The sequence below is a fragment of the Peromyscus eremicus genome, chromosome 15 (genome assembly GCF_949786415.1).
Source record: "Peromyscus eremicus chromosome 15, PerEre_H2_v1, whole genome shotgun sequence".
NCBI classification, from domain to species: Eukaryota; Metazoa; Chordata; class Mammalia; order Rodentia; family Cricetidae; genus Peromyscus; species Peromyscus eremicus.
In genome coordinates, this window is record NC_081431.1 from 64024370 (window position 1) to 64038656 (window position 14287).

The window sequence follows — 14287 nt, forward strand, 5'->3', positions numbered from 1 at the left end:
CCCTTGTTTAATTACAATGTCATCAGCTTTCTGTTTTCCATGTCTTCTTTCACTGCCTGAGCTTGGCTGTCCTTGAACTCACTGTGTATACCAGGCTGGGTTCAAACTCAGAGATCTGCTCTTGTATAATATTAGAAGGACCAACCTTGATATTACACATCCCAGGGTCTCTGGAGAGAAACTATGAACAGTGAGGAATGTTTTTGGGAAAATAGAATCTCAGCACACTGAGCTCTTTAGTCCACTTGCTTTAATTCCTCTGGCATAAAATCCTATTTACACAGCTTCAGTCTGTTCTCTCTATATTTATCTACTGTTCTCTCTAAGTTCTATCTTAATTCTCTCATCTTAATTCTGCCTCATCTAGGTCCTTTTCATCTTGTTCTTACCCACCTAGTACTTCCCCATCTGACTCTTCCTCATCTTCCATCTCATCCACACGTACTCTCTGATCAAAATCCTCCTTACTCCTCTCTGTTCTCTGTCTCTAAGTTCTCCACATTCCTCCTAAGTCTCCCAGGAATCAAGTTATAAACCCAAGCCACAGAAATCCCCTGGTCAAGCAAGGTCACCAGGCTTGAATTCTACGGGGTCAGAATTTTCCTCAAGCAGTGACCACCAGGCTTTCTTTTACAATCCAAAATGGGAGTGGTAAAAGAGGAGGTCACCTGAGTGCTAATGACCGGTTAGTATGTCCAAAAGCGGATCTCTGTGCTCAGTCTACATTCCTAGAAGTGGTTAGGTAAGAAGTTATGGGTCTATTAGTAAGGTTGTATAAGTAAGGAGGGTCTCACTCTAAATAGCAAAAGAAACAAAGCTATCCGCCTGACCTAGGAGACAGGTGTAGTTTCATTCGGCCTTGGATGCTTGATAGGCATTTTAGTCAGATAAATACACTGTTAGGTGTTCTTGGAAGCACACAAGAAAATCATTTTAGAAACCAGCATATATACAAGCTAAAGTATCACCAAGACTTCTTAAGCCATGGCTTGGCCGTTGGAGAAGTCCTTGACTTTTCCAAGTAGTAGCTTTTGTGATAGTAGCTGAATTCCATTACGTTTTCCTGCGGCTTGCAGCCATCTGCCAGCCTCTGCCTTTCCAGTGCTGGGATTAAAGAGTGTGCCTCGCCGGGCGGTCGTGGCACACGCCTTTAATCCCAGCACTCGGGAGGCAGAGCCAGGCGGATCTCTGTGAGTTCGAGGTCAGCCTGGACTACCAAGTGAGTTCCAGGAAAGGCGCAAAGCTACACAGAGAAACACTGTCTCGAAAAAACAAAAAAACAAAAAAACAAAAAAAAAAAAAAAAAAAAAGAGTGTGCCTCACCATACCCAGCTCTAAGCTTTTCTTTAGTTCCTTTTCAAAAGTTGGAAATTTAGGTGGGTTCTTGCCCTGAGGTCACCACTTCCTTTATTCCATTTCTTAATCCATTTATCTCCTTGAACACAGGACTTAGCTCTATTTCACTTCCTGAGGATCTTTTTCTCCTTAAATTTTACATTTTGTAATTTATCCTGCTCAGCCTGTTCCTTTTCATTATAAATCCTCCTTAGAGTTACCACTAACAACCACACAACAAAGTCTATACTGGGCTGTTTTTTGAGATTTCCTCTGCCAACAGAATTAATACAAAACTCTTCACTTTAGCCTCAGGCAGACTCTTCAGACAAAGACAAAAAGCAGCTACTTTCTTCACCAAAATATCACAAGACCAGTTGCTAGGCCACATACTAACATTCTTCTCCTCTGAAATCTCTTGATTCCCACAGTTCATGAAATCATATTCAGCACCACTGTCTTCCATGTTCCTACTAGTATGGACCATTAAGCAGCACTTAAAGCATTCCATTGCTTTCCTAACCCAAAGTCCATATTACTGGAAACAAAAATGTGGTCAGGCCTATCACAGCAATACCCCAATCCCTGGTACCAACTTGTTGTAGAATATAATTTTAAGGTGTGTTATGTTTTATGTTTGTTTATTTTGCATTTGTTTAACTCTGTGAAGCTGTGTTACTTTGCCTGTCTAAAACACCTGATGGACCAATAGAGAGCTGAATGGCCAATAGTGAGGCAGGAGAAAGGACAGGTGGGCCTGGCAGGCAGAAAGAATAAATAGAAGGAGAAATCTGGGAGAAGAAAAAAGTAGGAATGAGAGAGGAAAGAAGAGGATGCCAGGGGCCAGCCACACAGCTACCCAGCTACCCAGCCAGCCATGCAGTAAAAGTAAAATATACAAAAGTAAGACAAAAACCCAGAGGCAAAAGGTAGATGGGATAATTTTAAGGTAATTTTAAAGTAAGCTGGCTAGAAATAAGCCAAGTTAAGGCCAGGCATTTCTAAGTAAGAATAAGCCTCCATGTGTGTTTATTTGGGAACTAGGTGGCAGGACCCCAAAAGAGCAAAAACATCCCAACAACACCAACTTCTGTCTTATTTAAGGTTTTTATTGCTGTGAAGAGACACCATGACCACGGCAACTCTTGTAAGGAAAATTTAATTGGGGTGGCTCACTTACAGTTTCAGAGGTTCAGTCCATTATTATCATCATGGCAGGTAACATGATGGCATGCTGGCAGACACAGTGCTGGCGAAGTAGCTGAGAGTCTTACATCTTGCAGGCAACAGGAAGTTGACTGAGACACTGCATAGTATCCTGAGCATAGGAAACCTCAAAGGCTGCCCCGACAGTGACACACTTCCTCCAATAAGGCCATCCTACTCCAACCACACCTCCCAATAGTGCCACTTGCTTTGGGGGCCATTTTCTTTCAAACCACCACAGTTGGAGATCTAAAGAGTGCTTTGCCATCAGATGTGGAGATGCAGAGTTTGGAGTTTGCCCAACTGGTTTTCAGTCTTGCTGAAATGCTCCCTTTTCTCCCTTTGGAATGGTAAAGTATATCCTGTGCCATTGGCTATTCAAAGTATGTGATCTGCTTTTTTATTTTGATTTTACAGGGAATTACAGTTAAGAGATTACTATGAGTCTCTGAAGAGACTTTGGACTTTTAAGCAATGTTGAGACTGTTATGGACTATGGGACTTTTAAAGTTGGACTGAATATAGTTTTACATTATGATAAAGCTACATGCCTTTAGGGGCCAGGGATGGAATTTGAATGAAAATGGCCCCATAGAGTCATAGGGAATGGCAGTATTGGAGGTGTGGCCTTGTTGAAGGAAGTACCACTGGGGGTGGGGTTGAGATTTCAGATCTTCAAGTCAGCCCCAATGTTATTCTCTCTTTATGCTGCCTGCCAATCCAGATCTAGAACTCTCAGCTCCTTCTCCAGCACCATGTCTGGCTGCATGCCACCATGTATTGCCATGATGATAATGGACTAAACCTCTGAACTGTAAGCTAGCCCCAACTAAATATTTTCCTTTATAAGAGTTGCTGTGGTCATGGTGTCTCTTCACAGGAATAAACCCCTAAGACAAGGAGCTATCAGTAAAGGCATTGAAAGAAATCTTTATAGGATTTTCAGATGTAATTTCAAGTAATACCCATGGGGTATCTTCAAAAACATCTTAAAGGAGATCTTTAGGATAATGTTACCTATATATCCAAAGTAACATGTTTATGCTACAAGCCAATTATTATCAGTGTAGAACAAATAATCAACCTGCATTTTATTTAGTAGCACAATTATTTCTGTAGGCTCTTTACTAGTAAGTTATATTTAAAAATGTGTCCTTCCCATCATTATCCAGTTTATAATTTTTTGTAAATAAGGAGTTACCGATCCTTGCAGAGAATTATGACATGCATAAATTTCTATAATACCATTACCTTGTTGATATGTAATTCCAGTAGGTAGTAAGGAGGAAGGAAGGATAAGTAATTGATGATAAATTAAGGGATTAATTCTACAAGCTACCACTTTAGCAGCAGCATTATTTAATAAACTAATAACTTGTTCTGCTTCCAGTGTTACATTTCTTATAGAGTTTAATTGAGAGTCTCAGGGAAAAAAGCTTGAAGAGGGAGTCAAACTCTTAGTAGTGAGAGGCAGATAAGAATGTACCCAATTGATATGACTCAAAATTTCTTGTAATTCCCATAGTATTCATGTTCTAATTTCCTCCTGTTATAAGGACACTGGATCTAGGCTCTGCCTTAGTTAGGGTTTCTTTTTTTTTTTTTTTTTTTTTGGTTTTTCGAGACAGGGTTTCTCTGTGTAGCTTTGCGCCTTTCCTGGAACTCGCTTTGGAGACCAGGCTGGCCTCGAACTCACAGAGATCCGCCTGGCTCTGCCTCCCGAGTGCTGGGATTAAAGGCGTGCGCCACCACCGCCCGGCTAGTTAGGGTTTCTATTCCTGTGTTCAAACACCATGACCAAAAAAGCAAGTTTGGGAGGAAAGAGTTTATTTGTTTTATGCTTCCACATTGCTGTTCATCGGGGCAAGAAATCAAACAGGACATGAACCTGGAGGGAGGAACTGATGCAGAGACCACAGAGGAGTCCTGCCTGTTTTCTTATAGAACCCAGGACCAGCTGCCCAGGAATGGCACCACCTACCATGGGCTAGCTCCTCCCTCTCAATCACTAATTAAGAAAATGGCTTACAGCCAGATCTTATGGAGGCAGCTTCTCAACTGAAGTTCCCTCCTTTCAGATAACTCTAGTTTGTGTGTCAAGTTGACATAGGACTAGCCAGCACAGGCTTACACCAGTGACCTTATTTTAACCTAGTTATCTCTCTTAAGATCCCATCTCCTAATTCAGTTATACTCTGGGTTAGGATTTCAAAATATAGATGCTTAGGGGTACAGGGGGCAACAATTCAGCCCTTTGTGTCAGTGAATCCTGGCACTGGAGAGACTTCAGGAGTATGGCATGTGGCTGCTGATGTGGCAAATGCTTTTCTTCTGTCACTGTGAGGAGAGAAAGCAAGAACGCGTATTATTAGAAATAAGTTGAGGATCCCAAAGAAAGAGACCACCATTCCAACGGGAGAATCTGGACAAGGCCAACTTTACTCTTGATCAGAGGGTGTGCTCTGAGGAGCACACATCCCGACACGAAGTCCATTTGGTTTTTATTTTAACTCAGCTGTGTCTTTTCCCCATTGGCTGGGGTCCCGCCTCACAATCCTATTCAGTTGGCTAGTCTGAAAAGAATTGGCCCACAGGAAATGAAGGCGGAAAGGGGAAGAGGGTCACTGCCCCAAGAAGAAAAGGGTCACTGCTCCAGGCCATCAAAGTCCTAGAGTAGAGCATGGGGACTCTGTATAAACAAAGGTTTTACTTGGTGGGGAGGATTAAAACACTTTCATAAAAGTCTTACAGGGAGGGGGAGATAAAAACATTTGAATCCTTGTCCTAAACACAAGTTGTATAGTATTTGATAGAAAAGTCATAGTTGATATTTCTTACACATTTTTACATCATTACTCCAAAGTTATGACCTTAATGAGAATACCAAAGGGGCCATAGTAAGAAGTATGTGGTAAAAGGGCAACAAACGAAAAGAATTACCTTATGAAGCCTTGTGGACACACTGAAATATGAGATTCCTACACTAGCAAAATGACAACAGATAGGATTTATATTCAGACTTCTGTCTATCAGTTCATACATTAGTACTAAGCCTGAGGGAATTAATACTTCTTTTTAAAAAAATGAAGAAAATTCTGTGTTGGAATCCCGAGTATAATGGGATGTATTATTGATCATAAATATCCAATATCATTCCCTAAGGAATGAATAAATTCGCCGGGCGGTGGTGGCCCACGCCTTTAATCCCAGCACTTGGGAGGCAGAGCCAGGCCAATCTCTGTGAGTTCGAGGCCAGCCTGGACTACAGAGTAAATTCCAGGAAAGGCACAAAGCTACACAGAGAAACCCTGTCTCAAAAAAAAAAAAAAAAAAAAAAAAAAAAAGAGAATAAATTCTTCTGTTTAGAGCAAACAGGAGCAGACTATTAAAATGGTTCTCTTCTATGTAGTAAGCATGCACCGAGATGGAAGATCAGCCTACGTTCGTCCAGAGTCAAGAACATGAATCCTCACTATGCAGACAAGGCTGGCCCCACTTCCCTGCCTCTGCCTCCTTAGTACTGTAATTGCAGGCCTGTCACCAAACCCCACATTCAAAAAGACATTTTTTTAAGTTTAATTTGGGGAGATACACCTATTAAACAACCAACATGATGCACTGCCTTAACAATGCAGAGTCAAGGAAAATGCGTAGGTTACCGCCTTTATACCCGCACTCTGCCCTGCCTTAGCAACCCAGCCAGCTACCTGGAACCCAGCACCCCGCGCTCCCACAGAGGGGCGGCTTGCCCAGAGGCCTCCTCTGACCCAAGGGACATGCCTCCACAGGATAGTGAAGGCATTAACGCCCAAAAGCGGAGATTCGGGCCTGAACTTGTAGAGATGATTTGATAAATTGTAATCAAAAGAGCGTGCCACAGCCGGCCGGGAGGCATTCGGGAGGCAGAGCCAGGCGGATCTCTGCGAGTTCGAGGCCATCCTGGTCTAAAGAGCGACATCCAGGACAGGGACCAAAACTACACAGAGAAACCCTGTCTTGAAAAATAAACAAACAAAAAAAAGTGAGAGAAAGAAAAAGAAAGAGCGTGACACAGTGATGCTCCGTCTTAAAATAAATGAAGCCCATCACAGCGTTTCATGCCCTTAATCCCAGCACTCAGGGAGCAGAGGCAGGAGGATCTCTGTGAGTTCCAGGTCAACCAGCCAACCAGCACTACACAGACCCTGTCCAAAAAAAAATAAGGAAAGAAAAAGAAAGAGGTTGTTTGGGGAACACGAGGAAGACAATAGGAACGCAGTTAGACCAAGAAGAAGACAAGTCAAGTCCGCTCCCTAGGGAAGACAGAGCGGAGCCAATCCCGCGAGACCACACCCAAATCTCGGTGACTCCGGTTCGCGCGCCTGTGGGCGGGGCAGAGGGAGGAGCCGGCGACGACGGCGCGCGAGATCGCCGCGGTGGCTCTCGCGGTATTTCCGCAGCCAAGGCTGCACGCGGAGTCTGAGTGCTTCGAGCCAGGGCCGGGAGGGCAAGCCGGTGCGGGCGGGAGACGCTCTTTAGCCGGCCGTACGGAAGCCTGCGTGCGAGGGAGGGTGGTACCCACTCCCCAAGTCCAGTGTCCCGATGCCCAGCGCCAACGCCAGCCGCAAGGGTCCGGAGAAGCCGCGGGAGATCGTGGACGCGGCGGAAGTGGGTTTCCTTCTCCCCCCGGGTCGGGGAGGGAGTGGGGCGAGCGGGACGCTCCCGTCCTCACTTTACCTGCGGGCCGCGGCGTCGGGGGTCGCCGCCGAGGACCCACAGGGCCACCCGGGCCGCGCGGCCCGAACAGCCTGGGACAGGGTTTTTTTTTTTTGGGAACCGTGGCCTAGGAGAAGCGTGTTCCGGGGGGATGCGGTGGGGGGGAGTCGGGCCAACGTGTGGCGCCCAGTGAACCGGAAGTAGCTGCAGCGGGGCTCACACGAGCCTGCCTAAAAGTTAGCACGTCCTGCACGTAACACACCACTCCAGTCCCCGGAAATTTTTTGATAAAGCACTACTAATCGATATCCTCTCAGCCCTCTGCAAAGCTGGCTGCCCGTGTATTTTAATGACTTTTCCTGGGGACAGCTGTGAACACATGTTAAATTTCCTTTCTCAGTGACCTGGTGAAGTAGGTAATGCAGTTCACAGAGATAACCCTCAGTGATCCTTTAGCACTATCCAGAAGTCAGAGTTTGAAACCGTCCTTCAAGTTAGGTGGATTGTAGTAATACTTAAGCCTTAATCTTTGGCTCCTAATTTTTGGGCGGAGGAATTCAGCGTTTGTGGTAACCACGTCATTACTAAGAATATTAAGTTAATATTTAATTCTGCTGAAACGTGAATACTAAATGGAAAAGATAACGCTTTCCCCCTCCTCTGGTCACACACTCCCTCCTATTTATTATGACTTCAGGTTTCATTATGTGTCAGTGTCTTTCTACTGTTCCCCAGGTGTTGTTTCTCCTTAAATGTATGTATTTTAATAACATTCAAAAGTAATTGCTTGGTAAAACCCAAAACATGTTTTATTTCGGTGTAGTTGTAAAAAAACAAACACTTTCTCATATTGAGAGAATTCCAACAAGACAATTCAAAGGACAGAAACTGTTCCAGACAGATCTTTCAAAACTACCTTGCAAAAATCTAAGGAAGTTATTTTTGTGTGTTGGTGTGTCTAATCGTATGCATTATCAGTGCACCCTTGTAAGCAGTATAGGTATAAAATATAGTATGTTGTGATAGAGTTCTGTAACTGTAAGTGGAAGGAACTTAAGATCATTTTAGAGGTGAGATTAAATGAAAGACCACATATCTATTTAATAAGTGTAGTTCATAGCCAGAACTCAGGCCTCCTGTTCCTGACTTTAACATGGAATTTGATAACACCGCCATAGTCCTAAGTCTTGTAACCTGTTGTTAGGAGGCTAGTTTCTGGAAATAGGAAGCAGGTGAATTTCCCTGATGGTGTTTTACAAAAGCAGAGTTGTAGTTAGCGTATATTCAGCAGCTCCAGTTTCTCAGAACTGAACATCTGGTGCTCAGAAACCTTACCTAAAGCACTGGTTCTCTTTGAACATCTCTTCCTGTCATAGGAAGTTAATAAAACTGTAGCACTTCATCCTACTCCCTTCACGGGGGAAATTTATATCTCTCCTTTGAAGTAGATTAATCTCCCTTTTGAAAAGTGTAATTAAGATGCATTTTATGCATGTGTAAATTATACCAGACTGCTATTATGCTTGATATATTCATGCATATATGTATATACATATAATAAATACAAAACCAGAAACTGGGTGCTTTTCTGTTTGCAGTAAGCACATACGCAAGTAAACAAATTTCCATATTTTAAAATGGCTGATTTTAAATTAATGAAATGTTTTTGAAAATTAATGCAAATTTATTTGTAGTTCTAGGTGCTTATATTAATGTGTTTAAGTTAAAGTCATACTGCAAAAAATCCTTTTTTTTCCCCCTAGGATTATGCTAAAGAGAGATATGGGATATCCTCTATGATACAGTCCCAAGAAAAACCAGGTTAGTGTCTTTCTTCTAATTCTAGAACACTTCATGAAGTTTAACATAGGATCGACTAAGGCATTGCTCCAAAGGAATGACTTTGAAAGTTTAATTGTCACTCACAACCCAGTAAATATTACCACACTCTATTAACATTGTCAGCTTGGAGTCCTAATCTGGGAAAGAATTTATTTCTTTTTTCTTTTTTTTTTTTGTTTTTTGTTTTTTGGAGACAGGGTTTCTCTGTGTAGCTTTGCGCCTTTCCTGGAACTCACTCTATAGCCCAGGCTGGCCTTGAACTCACAGAGATCCGCCTGGCTCTACCTCCCGAGTGCTGGGATTAAAGGCATGTGCAACCACCGCCCGGCTTCTTTTCTGATTTTTATTTTTTGAGACAAGAGTCTTGCGTATAGGTATACTCAGGCTGGCCTTGAACTCTGAGTGTAGCTGAGAAGGACCTTTAACTTCTGACCCTCCTCTCTATACCTCTGAGTGTTGATTTAGCCAGAATTCACTACTCCCAACCAGATCCTGGCATTTTCAAATCTGTTTTAATTTTCCCACCCCCACCCCAGACAGTTTCTCTGTGTAGTCCTGGCTGTCCTGGAACTCTCTTTGTAGACCAGGCTGGCCTCAAACAGAGATCCGCCTGCCTCTGCCTCTCAAGTGCTAGGATAAAGGTGTGCAGCACCACCTCTTGGCCAAATCTACCTTTTCAAACCTCAGGCTGTTAGTCTTCTATCTTTCCTGGTTTGCACAGTGGATGCATAAGTTGGCTTGGTACATAGTCTACTGGAGTAGTCCTCCTTCGTGCCCTTTGCTTTCGACCTTGAGAACCATAGTGTTCTGCAAAACACATTTTCTACAGCTGTATCTTTGCCTTATGAAACTAATTGATGAAGTAGTGTAGCATGAATCTTAAAGAGTCTTATAAATAAAGTCAAACCTGAGCCAGGTATTGGGGTGAATGCTGGAAGATCAGAGAAGCATAACAAGCCACAGCTACTTCACCTTGCCAGTTCTTCAGCTGATCCTGTTTCCTCAGACTGGAAGCCTCTGAGTCCTCATTCAGAATGAATCTCAGCTGAACTGCTGTTTGAAAGCCTGAAAGCTTAACCAGCCAAATGCTTCTAGTTTCTGGTCTTCATGCCTTATATACCTTTTTGCTTTCTGCTGTCACTTCCTGGGATTAAAGGCGTGAGTCACCTTGCCTGGCTGTTTCCAATGTGGCCTTGAACTCACAGAGATCCAGAGGGATTTCTGCCTCTGGAATGCTAGGATTAAAGGCGTGTGTGCCACCATTTTCTAGCCTCTGTACCTAGTGGCTATTCCGTTCTCTGACCCCAGATGAGTTTATTAGGGTGCACAGTATTTTGGGGAACACAATACCACCACAAAGTAGATAGCATACATTTATAATTTGATTTTTAGAACATGCTCAAAGGTATTACTCTTTATTGTTTTTACTTAATACCCAAACTTTTCTCTAATCAAATTAGTACATATTTAAAACAAGAATGATTTTGTGGCCAGGTGATGGTGGCAGCATACGCCTTTAATCCCAGCACCTGGGAGGCAGAGGTAGGCAAATATCTGAGTTCAAGGCCAGTCTAGTCTATAGAGCGAGTTCCAAGACAGCCAGGGCTACACAGAGAAACCCTGTCTCGAAAAACAAAAAACAAAAAACAAACAAAAAAAAAGGAATGATTTCTGAATGTTATTTCATAGTGCTCTCTCTACATAATAGTGGCTTTGTAACTATTTTCCTATTTGGGGGGACTCTGGATAGATGTACTATTTTGGTTAATGTTAGGGTGCATAATGGTTAGAGCGTATATCTACTGCCGGTGGGTTCATATACTAAGTATAGGGGAAAAATATGAGATGCATCAAGCACAATTGGATTAAAGCAGTGGTTCTCAACCTTCCTAATGCTGCGGCCTTTAATACAGTTCCTCATGTTGTGGTGATCCCCAGCCATAACATTTTTGTTGCTACTTCATAATTGTTACTGTGCTATTGTTATGAGTCATAATGTAAATATCTGAAATGCAGGATAATCTGATATGTGACCCCTGTGAAACGCTTGTCCAACCCCCAGAGGGTTGGAGACCCACAGGTTGAGAACCACTGGATTAGAGACTTGAGCATCGTCAGTATTTGTTTCTCAGTCACCGCTTCCTTTATCACTGCCTCATTTCTCTCCTGTGAACCCATGCTAGCAGGAAAGGCAGTAACTGCAGCCGGGGCCTACACTACCTGAGGCAGGGACTTTGAAGAGACTTTTCTCAGTGTTTACCTATTCTAATCAGTGTTTCACTAGATTGCTTGTAGTCCTGGGGAATGACATACCATGATTATCCATGCCTGTCAGGGAATCCTGTGGCTAGCCTGTTTAGAACGTATGGCCATTTTCACAGCATGTACACAGATCATCCTGTTAGCTTTGGCCCAGGCAGGTGAGGATACATTATATTTGGCCATTTAAAGGCATTGAAATGTTGAACAGATTTACAGTGTGAAGCTTTTTTAACTACAGTATAGACTGAATTAGAAGGAGAATAGTTAAGAGCCGATGGCTGTAGTTTAGGCAGGAGACGGTTGTGGCTTGGTTTAAGGTCATGGCAGTGGTGGTAGTGAAGACAGAATTGTGTTTAGGAAGTGCAGTTCATAATGGGGGCATACTGCATAGAGAAAAATGACTAAAGAAAATTAGGAAAGTGACACCAAGTTTTAAGCTGTCGATTGGGCATATAATTTTAACTAAATCTGAATTTTAAACATGGCTTTACTGTGTATTACAGATAGAGTTTTGGTTCGAGTTAAAGACTTGACAGTACAAAAGGCTGATGATGTTGTTTGGGTCCGTGCAAGAGTTCATACAAGCAGAGCAAAAGGTAAGATTGGCTCAGTAGTTATAGCTCTTTTACTAAGTATCCAACTTAAAAAAAAAAAATCTTAGTGTGTGTGATTGTTTTGTCTGCATGTATGTCTGTATGTGGGTATGTATATGTATGAGTGCAGGTGCCTACAGAGTCCAGACAAGGGCATTGTGTCTCCTGGGGCTGGAGTTGCAGGCATTTGTGAGCTGCCTAATGTTGGTGCCGGGAACAGAACTTGGGTCCTGGGAATGGAACATGAATCCTGTGAAAAAGCAGTAGCTACTCTTAACTGCTAATCCATCTGTCTCGCTCTTGTTCATATATTATGTTCTTATACTTGTAATTATTTAAATAAAAAAAATGTATTGGAGGGAGAAAGTCAAATGTAATAGCTTTAGCTGGGCAACTGTGGCACAGGACTTTAATCCTGCACTCCAGGAGGCAGAGGCAGGCAGAGTTCGAGGCCAGCCTGGCCTTCAGAGTGAGTTCTAAGACAGTTGGAGTTACACAGAGAAACCCTGTCTTGGGGAACAAAATGAAGAGCTTTGTTGCACTGGTTGGTTTTTTTGTTTTTTTTTTTTTTTGGTTTTTCAAGACAGGGTTTCTCTGTGTAGCTTTGTGCCTTCCCTGGATCTCGCTCTCTAGACCTGGCTGGCCTCGAACTCACAGAGATCCACCTGCCTCTGCCTCCCGAGTGCTGGGATTAAAGGCGTGCGCCACCACCGCCCAGCGCACTGGTTGTATTTTGAACCATCTGAGTGCTCCTTTCCCTTTTGGACAGTGCTAACTAAAAATGCAGCATTAACATCAAGAAACATTAGGGTTGTTTAAATCTCAAGTTTTATGGAATAATGGCCTTGACCTACTCTTTAACACTTTCTAAAAATATTAATGACATTTATATTTGTTACAACTTTGTAATTTCCTGCTTTTCAAATTTAATCATGACTACACGTGTATGAAGTAGGCAGAATAGACATTGCTAATTCACAAGGAGGAAACTAAGATTCTGAAGGATAAAGCTGCTTGCCCAGCCTCATAGTGATTGGTAGAATATGAACAGAATTCTAAAAGCTAAGATGTCTTTGTATCTTTAGAAAAGCTTATTTAAAGTGTTCCATGTTACAACATTTTTAAAAATTGTGTTTTAAAGTATTTTATTACAGATTAATATGCCTATTATTTAAAAATGTTTGATATTCTATACTCATGCCTCAAAGAGTAATTAATGGTGGTCTGTCTATATCAAATTCTTAAATAAGTGAATATTGATGTTGGACTTTGAGAAGTGTACTGATAGTTTTAAATTTCTGAGTAATGTTGATCTGTCTTGGTGAAAGTTTGGGCCATTTATTCTACCAACAATCACTTTGTAATTTACTGTCTTTTTCTCATTAGACTGAGAACCTACTGTTTAGTTTTTTCTCTTTTTTTTAAATTCAATTCTTAAAGATTTATTTTATTGTGTGTATTTGTGTGGTATGTGCACATGGGTACCGATGACAAGTGTGAGCTATTGTGTCTACATCAGGCACTTTCTTTTTTCTTTCTATATTTTGTTTTGTTTGTTTCTTTGTAGTCAGGGTCTTTCCATGTAGTCCTGGCTGCCTGGAATTCTTTCTTAGCTCCGCTGGCCTTCAGTGCACCACTATACCTGGCTCTTTTTTCTTTTAAGATTACTTTATTAAACTGCCTGACATGAGTACTGGAAACTGAGCTCTATTCTTCTGAAAGAACAAATGCTCTTAGCTGCTGAGCCATCTGTCCAGCCCCACACTTTATTTGCTAATGGAAAGATAGAATGAATGCGTGCCCATGTAAGCCTGCACCAAGACTTCAGACCTATTCTACCCCCCTTTAAGAATCTCTTCCATGTCTCTTAGTTTTGTTTTGTTGTTTGTTTGGGATTTTGTTGTTGTTGTTTTGTGGAGGTTTGTTTTATTTTTAATTATGTGTTTTTGGGAGCAGGTGCCCTTGGAAACCAGAGGCAATAGATCCCTAGTACTTAGTTGTGAGTTGCCAGATATGGATGCTGGGAATGGGACTCAGGTTCTCTCACGACACATTCTTTTTTTTTTTTTTTTTACACCCCCCCACTCCCTTCGGGTTTTTTTGGGTTTTTTTTTTTTTTTTTGAGACAGGGTTTCTCTGTGTAGCTTTGCACCTTTCCTGGAACTCACTTGGTAGTCCAGGCTGGCCTCGAACTCACAGAGATCCACCTGGCTCTGCCTCCCGAGTGCTGGGATTAAAGGCGTGAGCCACCACCGCCTGGCTCACCACACATTCTTAACCACTGAGCAATCTCTCTAGTTTCTCTATTCAGCTTTTAAACACATCAGTACAGCTGAGAGTGGTGGTGCACATCT

The 14287-nt window shown here is 42.4% G+C and overlaps 1 protein-coding gene across 1 annotated transcript in view; it reads left to right on the forward strand.

Moving 5' to 3' along the window:
- The first annotated feature begins 6961 nt into the window (after positions 1-6961).
- Positions 6962-14287, forward strand: part of Dars1 (aspartyl-tRNA synthetase 1) — a 41003-nt gene continuing 33677 nt past the window's right edge. Inside the window, exons 1-3 of the mRNA XM_059280199.1 lie at positions 6962-7188; positions 9000-9057; positions 11844-11936. Coding sequence (XP_059136182.1) covers positions 7123-7188; positions 9000-9057; positions 11844-11936 — 217 coding nt within the window. The 5' untranslated portion in view covers positions 6962-7122. The remainder of the gene's footprint in view (positions 7189-8999; positions 9058-11843; positions 11937-14287) is intronic.